The sequence below is a fragment of the Cajanus cajan genome, chromosome 6 (genome assembly GCF_000230855.2).
Source record: "Cajanus cajan strain Asha chromosome 6, NIPB_CcT2T_4, whole genome shotgun sequence".
In the NCBI taxonomy this organism is placed as follows: Eukaryota; Viridiplantae; Streptophyta; class Magnoliopsida; order Fabales; family Fabaceae; genus Cajanus; species Cajanus cajan.
In genome coordinates this window covers 65,355,011-65,372,132 of record NC_138522.1, presented here as the reverse complement: position 1 = coordinate 65,372,132, position 17,122 = coordinate 65,355,011, and the positions used below count along the sequence as shown (strand labels likewise).

The 17,122-nt window shown below is 33.4% G+C and overlaps 2 protein-coding genes across 3 annotated transcripts; one reads left to right on the top strand and one right to left on the bottom strand.

The window, feature by feature from the left end:
- Positions 1-170: 170 nt before the first annotated feature.
- Positions 171-8,739, top strand: LOC109796045 (uncharacterized). 2 transcript variants are annotated; one of them, XM_020355652.3, is made up of 9 exons: positions 171-346; positions 428-616; positions 2,059-2,427; positions 2,504-2,763; positions 4,587-4,728; positions 5,143-5,514; positions 5,639-5,770; positions 5,848-5,976; positions 6,086-8,739. In XM_020355652.3, exons 2-9 carry the CDS (start codon positions 488-490, stop codon positions 8,360-8,362), a joined length of 3,810 nt encoding a protein of 1,269 aa, XP_020211241.1. In that variant the 5' UTR covers positions 171-346; positions 428-487; the 3' UTR covers positions 8,363-8,739. The 2 variants fall into 2 exon arrangements, with proteins under 2 accessions (XP_020211241.1, XP_020211240.1); XM_020355651.3 differs by having other exon boundaries at positions 171-354.
- A 3,383-nt stretch (positions 8,740-12,122) lies between these two features.
- Positions 12,123-14,154, bottom strand: LOC109797028 (DNA-directed RNA polymerase subunit beta). The gene is made up of 2 exons (XM_020356915.3): positions 13,495-14,154; positions 12,123-12,444 (listed from the first exon to the last, which is right to left on the bottom strand). The coding sequence occupies exons 1-2, from the start codon at positions 14,060-14,062 to the stop codon at positions 12,245-12,247; spliced, it is 768 nt and encodes a 255-aa protein (XP_020212504.1). The 5' UTR covers positions 14,063-14,154; the 3' UTR covers positions 12,123-12,244.
- Positions 14,155-17,122: the final 2,968 nt, after the last annotated feature.

Below are 17,122 nucleotides of genomic sequence, written 5' to 3'. Positions count from 1 at the left end.
TTACAATCACCTAATTAAATTATATTTATTTGACATTACTATCTTATTTACCATATTTTTTTGGTTGTTGGGGGCTAAATCCTTGGTGATAGATAAATAACAAATATTGGGCTTCTTTGTTGCTTTTTGAGTTTTTAACCGCGCCTTATAAATGTACGAGCATTTCCAATTACCAATACACCAAAATACCAAATCCTCATTTTCTTTTCTTTTTCTCCACAAAATATAATTCATTCACACACGCAGTCGCTCACATCTCATCGTCGTCTCAATCCTCATCGAAAAACCCTCGACTCGCATCTCTCACACACACTTAATTTCTCGCATCTCTTCAATCGTCACTCCGGTTCGCTGGTTCTGTTTCAATCCGATTGTATTTTAATTATTTTTGTTTGATTTTATTTCATCTGATTCGTGGAAATTTCAGAATCCATTAAAATTGATATGACTGGGAGCATTGGTGAATGAATCTCGCGGAGTTTTGAAAATGCCAGGAATAGCGCAAAGGAATGAACAACTCACTAATGGCTCGGCGGTGTCTACGACGTGTTCAGTTTCTGCAAATGGATTTTGGTCGAAGAATTCCGATGATGTTAGCTACAATCAGCTTCAGAAGGCACTGAATTCTTCTTCTTTTGATTGTTTATTTTCATATTGGTTGTGGCTGGATCACTGTTTTGAATTGATTGTTGTGATAATAGAGATGGTTTGATTGACTTTATATTGGATCTTACAGTTGACACACTTGTTTGATTGCTTTTGTGGAGTTTGAATTCATGATTTCAGTATTTTTCTGATTGATAAATGTCATTTAGTGATAGTTTCTAGTATTTCTTGTTACTTGTTCTTTTGTTGTCTTATTGAACAATATTTACCAATTTCTCAAGGTTAATATAGATGATACTTTTATGAATCATCAACAATGAATCACACAAACTTCAAAATGGTTTTAAAAGTACAGGGGTCGGACACCAACAGATACTCATTCAGTGATAGTTTCTGATATTTCTTGTTAATTGTTCTTTTGTTGTTCATTGAACAATTTTAAATTCAAGGTTAACATTGATGATACTTTTATATGGGACAATGAATCGCAGAAGCTTCAAAATGGTTATAAAAGTACAGGGTTGGACCCTAATATATACTTCTACTTGTATCCTACCATTTTTAACTTACTATTTATTTTTTTAATTTTTATACCAGTGCGGGTGGTACACTGCTGCAATAATGGGACATATAATATTATTTTATTGTGTCTATAATGATTAAAATGTTGACTTTTGAAACATTAATGTCCCTATTTTAATTTAGGAATTCAGATTTAATTTTGTCTTAATATCATATTTTTTTATGTTACACCCTTGCTATGTGTCATCTCATCCTGTGATTTTAAATATTTGTCTTATTCCCTTGTTTATTTCAAAATTTAGAAAATGGTCCACAACTGGAATTGTAGCTGCAACATCAAGGCTTTTAGGGCCTTTGTAATTGCATTACGGCCACAATTACCAAAGCATCAACCACATTTATCTGCAATTTTTTGCAATATAAAGAAATGCAAAAAAATCGCTACCGAGTTTGCGACTTAAAACTTTGTTCTATTTTGTATTTGTATGTGTCATATCCATGCTTCCTAGCTAATCAATGATAGTGAACAACAATTAAAATTGTGGTTAATGTGGCTGGGTGGTTGTGTTGTGATTAACAAAATTTTAGGAATTGTAAATCTAGTCAATGTGGTTGCAAAGACCTTGAAAATGTAGCTAACCAATGATAATGAGCAACTATCAAAATTGTGGTTGAGGTCACAATGTGGTTGTGGTGTGATTAGCAAAATTTTAGGAAATTGTGGGTAAATGTAGTCAATGTGGTTGCAAAGACCTTAAAAACTGCAATATGGCAGCCACAATTGTGCTTGCTATCTGCAATTTAAAACCATATTTCACTGGGATTGAGTTTTGACCTAGGTCATTTTTATCTTGTTCTCTTGATAAAAATGCAACTAGTGACATGCTTGCCTTGTCTCTTATTGGTTTTTTTTCCATTTTTTCTATTCAGTTCTGGAGTGAGCTGTCGCTGCAAGCTCGGCAAAAACTCTTGAGGATAGACAAGCAATCCCTTTTTGAGCAAGCTCGTAAAAATTTGTACTGCTCCAGGTGCAATGGGTTGCTTCTTGAAGGTTTTCTGCAGATTGCAATGTACGGAAAATCTTTGCAAAAGGAAGGGGTGGATGCTCACTTTCCTTGCAACAGATCCGGAGGCTTGAGAAAGCTAAATAATGATGGATCAAGCATTATCAATGGATGCCAAGATGAAATTCATGACCCATCTATCCATCCTTGGGGAGGTCTGACTACAGCACGTGATGGTTCGTTAACACTTATGACCTGCTACCTGTATTCAAAGTCTCTGAAAGGACTGCAAATTGTAAGTGTGGTTCATTTATATTGGATCCTCATGCCATCATTTTCACTGTTAGTAGCTAAACTTTTTCACTTGTTAGGTCTTTGATGGGGCACGTGCCAGGGAGCGGGAAAGAGAACTGCTTTATCCTGATGCTTGTGGTGGGGGAGGCCGTGGTTGGATAAGCCAAGGAATAGTGAGTTATGGAAGAGGACATGGGACAAGAGAAACATGTGCCCTGCATACTGCCAGACTTTCATGTGATACACTAGTTGATTTTTGGTCAGCACTGGGAGAGGAGACTCGGCTTTCTCTTCTAAGGATGAAGGAAGAAGATTTTATTGAGAGGCTTATGTACAGGTGTCTATCTATTTTAACATTCCTTACACTGTTAAGATTAGATAAACGAGGATTGTTATTTGTTACTACTAATGATATAATTTCTAACACAACAATCAGTCATACAGTTGAAATTGACATGCAAAGAATGAGAATCTGTAACATGCCTCTGAAAGGTTTAAAATAAATTTATTGAATATGGCTATCTTTGTAAGGATCCAAGTTATCTATTTTGCATCCCTTAGAAGAGTCAGGTAGAATAACATGAGATTTGTAGCCAACTAACTATCTGTTGGAATCTAGGACAATTGAGCTGCTGTTTGATGCTTAAAAAGGTGAACAGGAAACTCATTATATGGGGAGAGTTGCTTATTATGTCTGGAGTAATGTGATGTTCTTCAGTTGTTTTTTGAATGTGTATTTCCTGTCTCCTTTTATATTGCCCTAGAGCCTTTTTACCCAGGATCAACCTAAGGATGAATCTATTAATTGTATTTCTTGGCAGAGCCCATTTAATATTGAAACTATTACCCAAAAGTAGTTGTAGTTTGTGCTAGAATTATTATAATGTAAACATCTGGAGAAGCAGAATGGTTTAGGCTGTTATAGAACAGCCATCATTTATGACATAGTGCAAGGTTTAGGAAATTGGATACTTGGGACTTGCGGACTGTATACACAAGTAGTTTAGGAAGAGTTATAAGGTGGTCTGGTGGTTTGGGGGAGAGGGATATAGGGTTGGAGTGATAAGGAGGGTGTGGGTTTGAATCCCCTCACTAACATGACAACTAACAATTAACATTTGTCGATAAAAAAGAAAGGTAGTTTAGGAAGGGATGATTTTGATGGAGACAATTGGGTACTTTGGGATTTTGTGGACTGTAGATATGGACTATTAGATAAAAACTGATGACGCTATTCAAGAGTTATCATGCAATTATTCAGAAGATAAATCAACAGATGAGCTGTTGTTAAAATTGAAACTGACATCATTCTCTCTAAATGGTGTGGTGATTACTGATTTTCACTAAGGTTTTAGGCAATAATTTGGCTAACGCATTAATGCCTACTGACCTTTTTGTGACGGTGACCTTGTTTTTAGGAGATTTGTTGAAAGGTAACACAGGTGGAGTGAGTATGATGAGATCCTTAATTAATGAAACTTGAGTAAAGAAAGACAAAGAAACAGAAAAAAATTTAATGAACAGTCTATATGATATAAATAATCAACAAGGCAGCTTCTGCACCTTCAGAATGATATTGACTTAGGCATCTTGGTAGATTAGAATGTTAACTTAATGTTTCTGCTATAAATAGGAAAAACTTTATCTAATATAGATTCACTCCATTATTTTCTTTTTGCATGTTATTACTAATTCATTTAACATTTTCTATTGAGTGTTTGTCTCCGGAGTATCATGATCTGCCAGCAAAAGATATTAAGTGAAGCTTTATGTTCCCTTCTGTTTGTTTAAAATTTCCAACGTTGTCTGGTGTTGTACTGGATCAGAGAACTTGCTGCTTCCTATAATCAAATGGGTCTTTGTGCTATTAGAGTTAGACTATAGCAAGGATTTTTTTAATTCTTTAGTCATTTCTCTTAAACATTTTGTTCTAATGCTCATTTGAATGCATAAAAGCAATGCCTACTTGTTCATTCCTGGCATGATTTTAATCTATTTTGTCATCAGTTGAAACTTGAAGCTATATGAAACTATGCTTCAAAGCTGTAGTATAGTATTTGGTGATATCACTTTTTCTCTATGACAATAATATTCATATTATAAGTTTTTAAGAATGCTCTATGCTTTTGGGTTTTACTAATGTGTTACCATATCTATCAGGTTTGATAGCAAGAGATTTTGCAGAGATTGTAGAAGAAATGTTATTCGAGAATTCAAGGAACTAAAAGAACTGAAGCGCATGCGTAGAGAACCTCGTTGCACCAGCTGGTTTTGTGTTGCTGACTCCGCCTTTCAATATGAGGTGTGACTTTCACATTCCTATCCTGTAAAATTATGATGATTGAGATTTCAGTGGAAGAGTCTACACAGAGTATGTTAGGAACCAATAATAGGAATGAGGAAGAAAACAAAGATTTTATTGAATAGGTTGAGAAGACAAGGAATAGGAGGGAAATCTCTCCTCCAAGAGATTCCCCTTCACAAAGAGCTGATGCACAATTTACAAATAGCAATCAATCTCCTCAATTCCCTCCCCTCAAGTCCTATTTATTTATGTCACAAACTCTAATTCACTAATATTTTAACTATTCTAACTAACTCCCTCTTCCCAATAGTCTTAACATAGTTCTATGAAAAAATTGTTTTATCAAGCGGCCATCTACAACTATAATAGAAGTTCCTACTAACACAATATCTATCCATTTGATTTTATTAGGTATCTGATGACTCAGTTCAAGCTGATTGGCGTCAGACATTTGCTGATGCATCGGGAACCTATCATCACTTTGAGTGGGCCGTGGGGACAACTGAAGGAAAATCTGACATTTTGGAATTTGAAAATGTTGGATTAAATGGATGTGTTCGAGCCAGTGGCCTGGATCTTGGTGGTTTGACTGCATGTTTCATCACTCTGCGAGCTTGGAGATTAGATGGACGCTGTTCTGAACTTTCTGTTAAAGCTCATTCGTTGAAGGGTCAACAGTGTGTACATTGCAGGTTAATTGTAGGAGATGGTTATGTTACAATCACAAAGGGGGAAAATATCAGAAGATTCTTTGAGCATGCTGAAGAGGCCGAGGAAGAAGAGGTAATGGAAGTTTCACTAAGAAAATAAACCTCGTTAATTATCCATCATTCATTTGATTTTGATAATTATTCATGAGGAATTATTTTTCAGATTAAGTTTCATGTTGTATAATGTATGCTTTTAGGATGATGATTCAATTGACAAGGATGGCAACGAGCTTGATGGAGAATGCTCTCGTCCCCAAAAGCATGCAAAAAGTCCTGAACTTGCTCGAGAATTTCTGCTAGATGCTGCCACTGTTATTTTCAAAGAACAGGCAGGTTTTGCTTTGCGTTAACATTATTTTTTGTGCCTGTGTCTTGTTCAACCACTGACTTTGTCTTATCCTTTCAGGTTGAAAAGGCCTTCAGAGAAGGAACAGCACGCCAAAATGCACACAGCATATTCGTCTGCCTTGCACTAAAACTGCTGGAGGATCGAGTGCATGTAGCATGCAAAGAAATCATTACACTGGAAAAGCAGGTCTTAGTTATTATGCTTTTAGGAAAAAGGCTGTTGGGGGCGGGAAAAGAATTCTGTTTCGATTTTGAAATCACTTTTCTAAATCTCAGTTGTATGATTTTGTCTACAGATGAAACTTCTTGAAGAAGAAGAAAAGGAAAAACGTGAAGAAGAAGAACGCAAGGAGAGGAGAAGGACAAAGGAAAGGGAGAAAAAGCTTAGGAGGAAGGAAAGACTAAAAGGAAAAGAAAAAGAAAAAAGGTGTTCTGAATTAAGTGATGCTCTTGGGTCTCCTGAAATCTCAAAGGAAAAATTGTCTGCAGTTGCCGATTTGGAGGAAAATAATCCTATTAGCTGTAGCAATTCGGTTATTGAAACAGATGAAACCAATCTATTGAGGGAAGATTCTCCTAACATCCAAGATGAAGAATTCTCTAGTGAGTGTAGTACTTTGAAACCACAAGACCTATCTTATGATGATTGTGAGGAAGAAATTTCAAATGCAAAAGCCGAGATAGGACAGTGTACAATTGAACAATCAATGCCTTCTCATCGAAGACTAAGATGCAGGAAAGAATTTCAACTGGATGTGCCTATGAAGTGGTCTGATAGACGGCGATATGCAGTTGTTTCAGAAAATAGTGCAATGGTTGGCAGATCTGAGCCAAGACAGTATGGAGAGAGTTTTGTGGCATCATCCAGGGCAATGAATGGGTTCAATAGGCAATCAAGAATAAATGTCCCAACAAAGTCCAATGGTCGAAATGTTGGTCCTCCCAAGTATAATGAGAAGTTCTATAGCTCAAAGAACCGGACAAATGATAGATGTGATATTCATTCGTGCAGTTGTAGCTTGAACAATGAGTATAAGACAAGGATTGAGCAGCATTCTCCTATGACTAGAGTTAGCTGGGAGACAAAACCTACCAGTCAGTTTGAATCTGCAGGAGATACATCCAAGCAATTTTATCGTGGTAGTAAGAATAATCAAGTAGACTATGTGCATGAGAGTAATGGAAGACCCAAAAGCAAAATCATCTTGGGGAACTATACGAGCAGGGATTTGTTTCAATCGAAGAAAGTTTGGGAACCTACAGAATCTCAGAAGAAATATCCTCGCAGTAATTCTGACTCTGATGTTATTTTGAGGTCTACTAAAGTTCAAGGAGCTCAGTCCGATTTGATCAAGTCGTCTATTGAAGAAGCTGTTGATTCGGGTGAAAATGATGGTGAGGAATGTAATTCAAAAAGATTTAATGGAGTTGATGAAAGGTGTCAAAATGATTTTCGTGTAGGTGAAGGTTCTTGTAGCTTTACGGAAATTGCTTTGGAGGAACCTGGATTATGCTCGTCCGGAGACTTTGCCTTGAACAATTCTTCTGATCCCACTCAAAGTAGCACTTTTAGTTCTGATAACTGCTCATCATGTCTAAGTGAGGGTGATAATAATACAACCTCGTCAAACCATGAAAATACAGAATCCTCAACCACATCAGATTCAGAAGATGTTACCCGGCAGTCTGAAGTAAGAAATAATTCGGATTGCATGGAAAATGTGCTGTCTGATTGTCATGAAGTTGTTATACAGAATAACCAGAATGCAAATGGTGAGGGTTTGACAAGAAGTTCAAGTTCACCGATTGGTCCGTCCTTGGATGGTACAAGAAATGATGCATTGGGAAATCATGTAGTGGAAATTGCCCAAAGTTTTGAAAATTGTTTTTCCACCGCTAATGTGTGTTCTCAACCTCAAAGTATGCTTCCGCCAGTGTCAAACCAAAATATACAATTTCCAGTGTTTCAAGCTCCTTCTACAATGGGTTATTTGCATCAAAATCCAGTTTCATGGCCAGCAGCTCCCACCAATGGATTGATGGCCTTCCCGCATTCAAATCACTATCTCTATGCTGGCCCTCTTGGATATGGCTTAAATGAGGATCCACGCTTCTGCTTGCAGTATGGAGCCTTACAGCAACCAACGCCCATATTCAACCCTGCTGTTCCAGTTTATCAGCCAGTTGCCAGAGCTAATGTCTTAAATTCAGAGGGGAGGACTCGAGTTTCCCAGCCAGCTTCTTTGTTAGAGCATCCTAATGGATCTTTTGCAGGAAGGGCCGTTTCAGCTGGAGCGATTTCCACAAGACCAGTTTGGTGTGATAATTCTGCCAAGTCACTAGAGAATAACAATGATTTTTCCTTGTTTCATTTTGGTGGACCTGTAGACCTTTCAACAGGTTGTAAATCAGCACTCGCGTCTTTGAATGGTGATACTGTTGGCGATTTTAGCTCAAAAAGTTCACCAGATCATGTCGAAAAGGTCCACAATTGCAATAAGAAAGAGACTCCTGCCATGGAGGAATACAACTTATTTGCAGCAAGTAATAACTTAAGGTTTTCAATTTTCTAAAATGATAAAGTGAGAAGTATAAGGTGGCTGTTGTGGAATCCAGTCCCTATCTTCACATATGGTAATGGAGGTTTGAGTATCTTGTAATTTGGTGAACAATAAGCTTCCTTTCAGCAATTTCCAATTTAGCCTATAGCTTGATTAGTTAATTGTTGCCCAATTGTCTCTCTTTTTTTTTTTTGGTGTAGAGAAAGATTGAGTGTTGGTATTTTAAAGGTTTTTTTCGTGTGAGGTCATAATCACCTTAAAGTTTCAATTAAGCATTTGTTCTTCGTAATTCTTTGTCATACTGAAACCAAAGCAGTCTTTATAGTGAAAGCTGTACTGGAGTTTTTGAGCTGACATTGTTATAATGATTAAAGCATTTGTTTGACTCAGGTTGATTTCTTTTCCTCTGGTGTTTTTGGTTGAATTCAAATTTAGATCCTTTCATGTGAATCTGACACTACTGTTATATAGACACATGCAAAATTTGCAAGTAATGTTAAGTCCGTTGGAAGTGGTATAGGTATAAATCATTTTTTTATGAGTGAATATAGGGTATCCTCTGTTGAAAGGCAAGACTAATTTCTTGAGCTAATATGATTCATTCAAGATTTTTTTTAACAGATTTTTTTTCCATATGCACAAACTTGGAAATTAAATTTCTAATTACTTATTTTAAGTGACAAGATTATTTATCAATTTTTCCATACTAGGTTAAAAATATAAACTATAGCACCTTTTAAAATGATCCAATAGGAGTCTTTTTCAGCCACATTTGCTCATCTTTGATGCTTTCGTTATTCTGAGGTGAAAATTCTAGGGTATTCTTAAAAGTAATACGAGATTAGAAGCTTGATTTAAAACTTATCTGAAAAAGAAACATATGTATTGATAATAATGTATTATCTTTTATATGATTATCTAATTACAAATACAAACCATCAAGTATATTAAAATTGTTCACTTTAATAATAACTATCCTAAAAGTTACACCAAATTTTTTAATTGGTTAACATTTTATATCTATTAAACTCGTATAAATGGTTTTTACATTACTATTTAAATGCATTTTTACAGTTATTTAAATGCAAATTTTCATATATATAATAATTTGTTGACTTTTATAATAATTATTTAAAAGTCATACTTAATTTTTATTAGTTAACATATTTTTCATTGCAAAAAAATAAACTTAATTATTAAGTTCTAGAGTTTGATGGAAAATTATTTTAATTAACAACTTTCTTCTTATTATGACTTTCAAGATAACTATCATAAAAATTAATTAGTTTATTACATATAAAAAATATGTAATTGGATGACAATATAAAAAAGAGAAAATAGGATATCTATTGACATTAATAATATGAAATAATTTTATATTATATTCAATCACAGATCATTATATATGATAAACTTATTAAATTTTACAACAAATTAGTATATTAACATATGAATTACCATGGATCCTTTGTTGTGGCCTTCTCTTGCAAGATTGGTTTGTGTTTAGTATACTATGACCTCAAGTTTGCATATGATATCGAAATATCTGGAGACTTATTTGTTGAGTCAGATTTTGCTATAACTGTTAATTTCTTGAATGATGGGTGCAACATGCATCATCCTTGTTATTCTTTGTGTAACAAAGTAGTTAGTATAGCTCATACTATATCTTTTGTTAATTGTAGGCATGTGTTTAGAGAGGCCAATCAAGTGGCTGATGTTTTAGCCAAGAGAGGGTTGACAGTGTTAGAGGGTATCCAAATTTTCCATACCCCTCCTGCCCGGTTACAGTTAGCTCTGTTAGCGGATGCTTTCGTAGTGCACTTTTTTTGTGGCTTTTAGTTTGGGCGGTTAGCCCCTTTCAATACCAAAAAAAAAAAAAAATGCAATACAATATATATGTTTATTTATATAATTATAATTTATATGTTCACAAATATTTTTTTTACGAATTTTAATGATAATATAATATACATATTCAAAAGTATTTATTTAGATATGTTGAGTTGTTGATTGTTGTTTGGACTATCTTCTTATAATGCAACTCCTTTTCGTGTGGCCTCCCTCCTTTTCACATGTTTACAAATAGTTATATGCTATTAAACATTATATATGTAAAGAGTAAAGTTGTCAAAGTGAGTTTTAATCCGTCGGTCAACCCGTCTCACCTTAAAAATAGGTTGGGTCGAGCAAAAAAATGAGAAAAAAATATAATAGGTAAAAAAATCCAACTTGATTCACTTTTGACCTGACCCACCTAACTTGAACTTGTGGTGGACCGGATTGCCCACCAAACCCATTTACACCCCCATAAACCCCACCATCAATAACTCACTTAATCATTTATTATTATATATGTATTATTTTAACAAGATACCATTTTTTGTTGTAGATAAAGATAAAGTTAATATTAAACAATATGAAATTGCTATAAATTTATTTATTCAATCCTCCAATGAAGTTTAATATTGATTAACAATCACTCTCATAAAAGAATTTTTTTTATTTTGATTATTTAAATTTATACTTTTTAAAATTAAATTTAATATTATATGCATGATACTTAATTTGACAATTTTTATTTTAGATTAGAGATTATTTTAGATTAAAATTTATTTTAAATTATTTTTTAAAATTAAGTAGATTGGTGAGTCAACCCATTTAGTCCACTAACTCGTGGTGGAGCAAGCCGGATTAAAAAATTTTGAACATTAAAGATGGTGAATCCAACTAGACCAATCCACTTAAAAAGTGAGTTGAGAGATACCAGGTCAAAGGGTCATATTGTCCCATTTTAACAGCACTAGCAAAGTGTAGTACTTTTGAGTACAATACATGTTTAAAGAAGGGAATTGATGTGCAAATTGACTAGGCCATATGGTCTCTAGAAGTTCTGAAGAACTTGATTTTAATAGATAGCTGCTTCCTTTTCTCATTTTGGTTTTCTTTAGATCTTTTAACAAAAAAGATTCCCTTATTCTATTTATATTACGTTCAGTATAGTATATATGCATTATATAATAGTTTGAATAAATTTTCAAAGTCCTTAATGATTTACATTACTTTGGAGCAATTAAGATTACATATTTAATTTTAACAAATTACAAATTTCAGCCACATTAAAAACAATAAACTCATTAGAAACCTACCATCCTCAGAGCCCCAAATCAATCAAACCAAGATCTTTGCTCGACGTCAAACTAGAGGCAACACTAGCATAAAACCAGTCTGCATCATCTAGCCCTAACTACTAGAGGTGTATTTGTTTTAATAATTAGAAGCCACAAACACTAGTTGAATTCAAAGCTCTAAAACACATGAATTGGTTTGAAGGTATATGGGAAAGTGTGCTCACAGCAAAAACAACACACTAGAGCTAGTTGCCAGTTGACCTCATTCGTAATGCACCCCTACCCTAGGTCTAGCAAGCTACAATATCTTGGTCAATGTTGATGGCAGACCAGCAACTTCTGATGTTGACTTTTGTCATTGGTGATTGTGGTGCTTGACGATGAACCTTGTTGGTTTGCTTTGGACCGAATGGAGAAGGGTGGTCTTGGTTGAGCTTGTGAGACTATTGAAATGTTTGAACTTTGAGATGAACCTTGTTGGTTTGCTTTGGACTGAATGGAGAAGGGTGGTCTTGGTTGAGCTTTTGAGACTATTGAAATGTTTGAACTTTGAAATGAGGCTTTTTACGAGATGGAGGAATTTGACTTGGACAAACATTCCAAGAGCCATGCAAGATTTTAAAAGTGAGGAAAAGCTCACATATCAAACAAATTATATTATTTTATCATTTTTAATCCAAAAATTCAAACTATTAGTCAAAAAGAAAAACAGCATATACATAGTTCAATCAAATTGTGTATTGAAATGTATCCACTCTAGTTTTTAAGCTCTCGAGCAGATTAAAACAGCTAAATACATGTCAGGTTCATCCACAAATTCAGCCACATCAAAAGAATGAGCAGTTGCAACACTGTGTAAATGTGTTTTGTCAGGTAGGTCAGAAACTACTATTTCTGGGTACTGTTGTCTCTGCTGTTCTAATACTTCTCTCCCTTTGGGATGACTGATAATCACTCTTCCCCCTACAGGTCAATTCCAAAAATTATATACAAGAAAACAACATGGGAGCACTGAGCTAAACTTCAAATGAGGCAAGAATCTTGAGCTAAGAAAAAGAAAAACAACATAAGGAGCATTAAGAAAATCCATCAAATTTACTCCATAATAGAATCAAATTAACATACAAACAGTAAAATAAACACATTCATAAATTATTATCTTATTAAAACCTAGTAATAAACAAATTAAGATCCTAGTAATAATATCTGTAAGAAATTCAGCATTTCAGGAATGTTTTCTATGAATCAATTTCTTGTCTCTCCTCCTGAGACACAAAATTACTCAAACCTTCATGAAAACATTTACAAGAAAAGATTACTTAATGCTTCATGAAATATGAATGACAAACTTTTGAGACACATATGTGATGCACATATGTGATGCTTGTATCTTAGGAGTAAAAGAATGGTTGATAGCTTATGTTTAGCAACTAAATTGGGGATGAAGAGCAGCTCCTTTCATAATATTGTATACCAATAACAAGGCAAAAATACTTTCTTTTCCGACAAAACCCGAGAAAATTCTTTTTGACTCCAACAAGACCACTATGAACAATAAAGCTTTCCCTTCGAATATTTAATGCAATTATATACCTAAGATTTGAATTCAGGATCTCTGATTAAGCTAAAACAATTTCGTATTAGCTGATCAACGCAATAGGTAGTCCTCTACTACACTCTTCGATAATCATACTCTATGATTTGGACTCAAGAATTCTGATTAAGCTAAAACAATCTTGTTTCAGTTGATCTAGGCCTTTGGTAGTCCTCTACTACACTTCCTACCATAATTAAAGTTCATTGGAAACTAAAAAAGGAGTGATACCTACCAAGAATTGTGATTTTCAATAAATTTCAGCTAATAACAAAGGACATGTTAAGTCAAAGTGTGTGTAGCTAGCATTTCTCAACCTTCAAACAAGCGAAGCAACTTTGCTGGGTTTCCTATCATACAACAAACAGTAAATTTGCCATTACAAGAAGAAAGCAATTACATAGTTCTCTAAAACTCACCCGGCGCACATTTCCCAGCCAAAGACCCCAGAACTTGGTCGAGTCCGAAAGGCAACGCAGGTAGAAAATAAAGAAACACAACATCAAAAGGAGCCCACTTTTCTGGAACATACAAAACCTCCCCTTGCCAACACTTAACCTTGTCATACTTTTCCTTAACACAAGCCAATATGAGAAGAGAATCATGAACAACGAACAGAGAGCGAGTCAACCCCACCAAGCAATCCACAAAGTCTTCAGACCCAGTCGAAACCAAAACCCTGGAACCCTCTTCAACCCTCGCAGCAGCCACAATGCGCTCAATGCTCCCCTTTTCCGAACCGGGTTCGGCGCAATCGAGGAGCGACCAGTCCTTCTCGATGATTTCGGCGATGGGGACGGGGAGGGAGACGGGGGCGTCGAGGTTGGAGTCGGTGGCTCGCGGCGGAGAGGGTTTTGGGGTGAGAGAGATGGGAGAGAGGGTGAGGAGAGTGTTAAATGTGGGTTGGTGTTTGGTTTGCAGAAAGGGGCGGAACTTGCATGGTGGTGGGGGTGTGAGGACGAAGGAAGCTAGAGATGCTGAATTCATGGGAGGAACAAGGGGCACACTGCAGAGTGCAGAGGATAGAAATACCCTACAGCAACAACAACACTCAAGAGTAACTTTGAGTTTTCTATTTTAAATTTTATATATCTTATCTATAAATAGGAAAGAAGTAAAATAAAATGCTTTTAATGATAAGATTAAAAAAATAAAACTTATAAAAGTATAGATACCATATGGGTATTTCAATCAAAATTAATTTTGTATCATGTGATTATGCTATATGGAGTATTATCAAGCTGAGTAGATTTGGTTCTCATATTTCTCATTTTTCTTTGCAAGATGATTTTCTCTTTGGTGAAACTAATATGGACCAAATAAATACTATGAGTTAATCCCTTATATATTATTAGAGTAAATTTTTTTTACATTGACAATCAATCAGATCTGTTAATAGTGTCATGTCATTTATTTATTTAATTAAATTAAAATAAAAAAGGTACTATCAATAGATCTGATTAATTGTTAGTATAAATTTTTACACTGATAATTTATAGGTGATTAACTCAAATACTATTAACAGGTGTCTCGACGTGCTTTGTTCTTCATATGGGCGGGCAAAAAGGTCTTGGTGGCTAAATAAGACTTTTTGCATCCAAGAATGCTCATTCTTCTCGAGTTGGGGAAGTATAGGTTTTATTGAGTTTTTCTCTTATCTCGGTAAGAATCTTGTACCCCCTCTATTGCATGGTGCCAAAAAAAGGGTGATTTATTCTTATTTGTTGGAAAAGACTCAAAGATGTTTAGGATGTTCGAATTAGTTCAAATTTTTTAAGTGAAAATCTAATTTAAATTAATTAAATTTAATTATTTTAGATTGATTTTGATTTCATAATTTTTTTACTTAATTCAAATTGAATCAATTTGATATTAATTTGATTGGTTCAATTTAGATTATTTAGATATTTAATGAATTTTTAAAAAAAATTAAATTAAAAATATTTTTTTTAAGTAAATAGGTTTTTAACATAAACTAAATTAAAATATTATAAAAATTAACTAAATTGATAGATTTACAATATAACTTCTTTTCTTAATTTACTTAATAATTTTAAATACACCGAGAAAATAATACTCGATATATTGTAATATTATTCTTTTTTATTTCTTTAATTATTTGAAAAAAAAAACATATTGTAATACAAAATATCTTTAAAATAATCAAAATAACACATACATATTAATTATTAACTAAATAAAAAATAAAAAATAAAAATATATAAATTAATTAATTTAATTTAGATTGATTCAAATTTTAAATGTGTAAATTTTATATACGAACCAATTAATATCAAGTTTAATTAGCTTGGTTTGAGTTAGACCTAAACAAAAAAAAATTTAAACAATTTAATTGATTTGGTTGAAATGGTTAGATTTATCGAATTAATTTGATTCGATGAACACGCTAGACATTTGAGTAATTGGATGACAAATACTTCATCTTTGCCGCCTCTCATGTTGTACACTTCTATAAATTACCTATATTTTAGGATGAATGAGTTCTTACACTTACAAATCTTAAATTTAATAATAAAAAAATTCAAATAAAAAATGTTATTGGCACATTTTTTTTTCAAAAAAAAAATTATATAACTAATTTTCTATTATACTTGAAAATACATAAGAATATGAGACCACTCTTATTGAGTTAAATAAATAATATTAATATTTTTTTTCTATAATACTAATAAGAAAATTTAATCTTCATCTTCATAAGGGATAAACAAATGTTCATAAATGAAAAATATATATCATATTTAATTTCAAAATAAATTTTGGATGAGATAAGTATTTTAAAAATAATAAATAATTTACGTACTTAATTAAAGATAATTATTTTAAGATGAATATTGTAAGGTGTTAATATTTTTCTATGCATAATTAACTATTGAACTTAAAATTTAGTTTCTAACGGTTAAATTTACAAAATTCATATTTAATATAAAGTTATTGAACGGTATAATACTTGTTAAAAATTACACTATGTTATTATAATCCTCTTCGTATATATATATATATATATATATATATATATATATATATATATATATATATATATATATATATATATATATATATATATATATTCTCACATTCCTCTAGATGTATAATGTATCTGTACTATCCATGTATATATATATGAATCATGCATCCGTACTGCATTTCCGGTAGCTATTTTAAGGCTGAGAGTATCCAGCGCTCAGAGACAGAGATTTTAGATTCAGCTGTAAATGGCTATATGACCCACTCCTCACAAATTTTTAAAGCCCACAAGGCTTGTTCTAATGAATAGTCCATCTTTGCTGCTGATAATAATCTTCTCCTTATTTACCTACTCATTAAAACCCTTGACTGCTTTCTTATTTTTAATTCACGTGCATTTCATGAAAGGTCACCAGGTCGGGGACAATGATTGGATTTTGATATGCTAAGGAACAGAAAGGACTACGATTATCTTGAGAGGAACAGTCTTTTCCCTCCGAAAAAAAAAAATTCTACCTTGATTTTATTAGGATACAAACAAACTTCCACAAATATCTAAATGCTGATAATAATTAGGGAAAAAATGCAGACAATACGATTGGTTATGATTAAATAATGTATGACGTGACTTAATAATGATTAAATCCTACATTCATACCCAATTAGTGAAGGAAGTGATTAACACCAACTTGAAAGGGGAAAGATAATAAAAGTGTTGTTGAAATTTGAGTATCTATTTATTCATTGATGATTTCATTGAATCAATGTGCACGGTTTGAATAAATTTAATTTTTAAGCTGATGGTAAGAATTTTCATATCTGTGTTGCAATGTGAAATCTCTCTCTTTAGTTATTTATATATACACACTGGCCTTAATTTTATTCAGCTCGCAAGTTGTCTTAGTTTGAAATGGCCTTTGGTTTTGCAGAGGATTCTGCAATGCTGCTGATGTTGAAGCATTTACTGAAGAGAAGAAACAGTCTTTTGCCAAACGTCAAGGAAAGGCTGGCGAATTTGCTCGTGCAGTGAACGAGTTTATTGAAATTTATGAAAAATTGAAG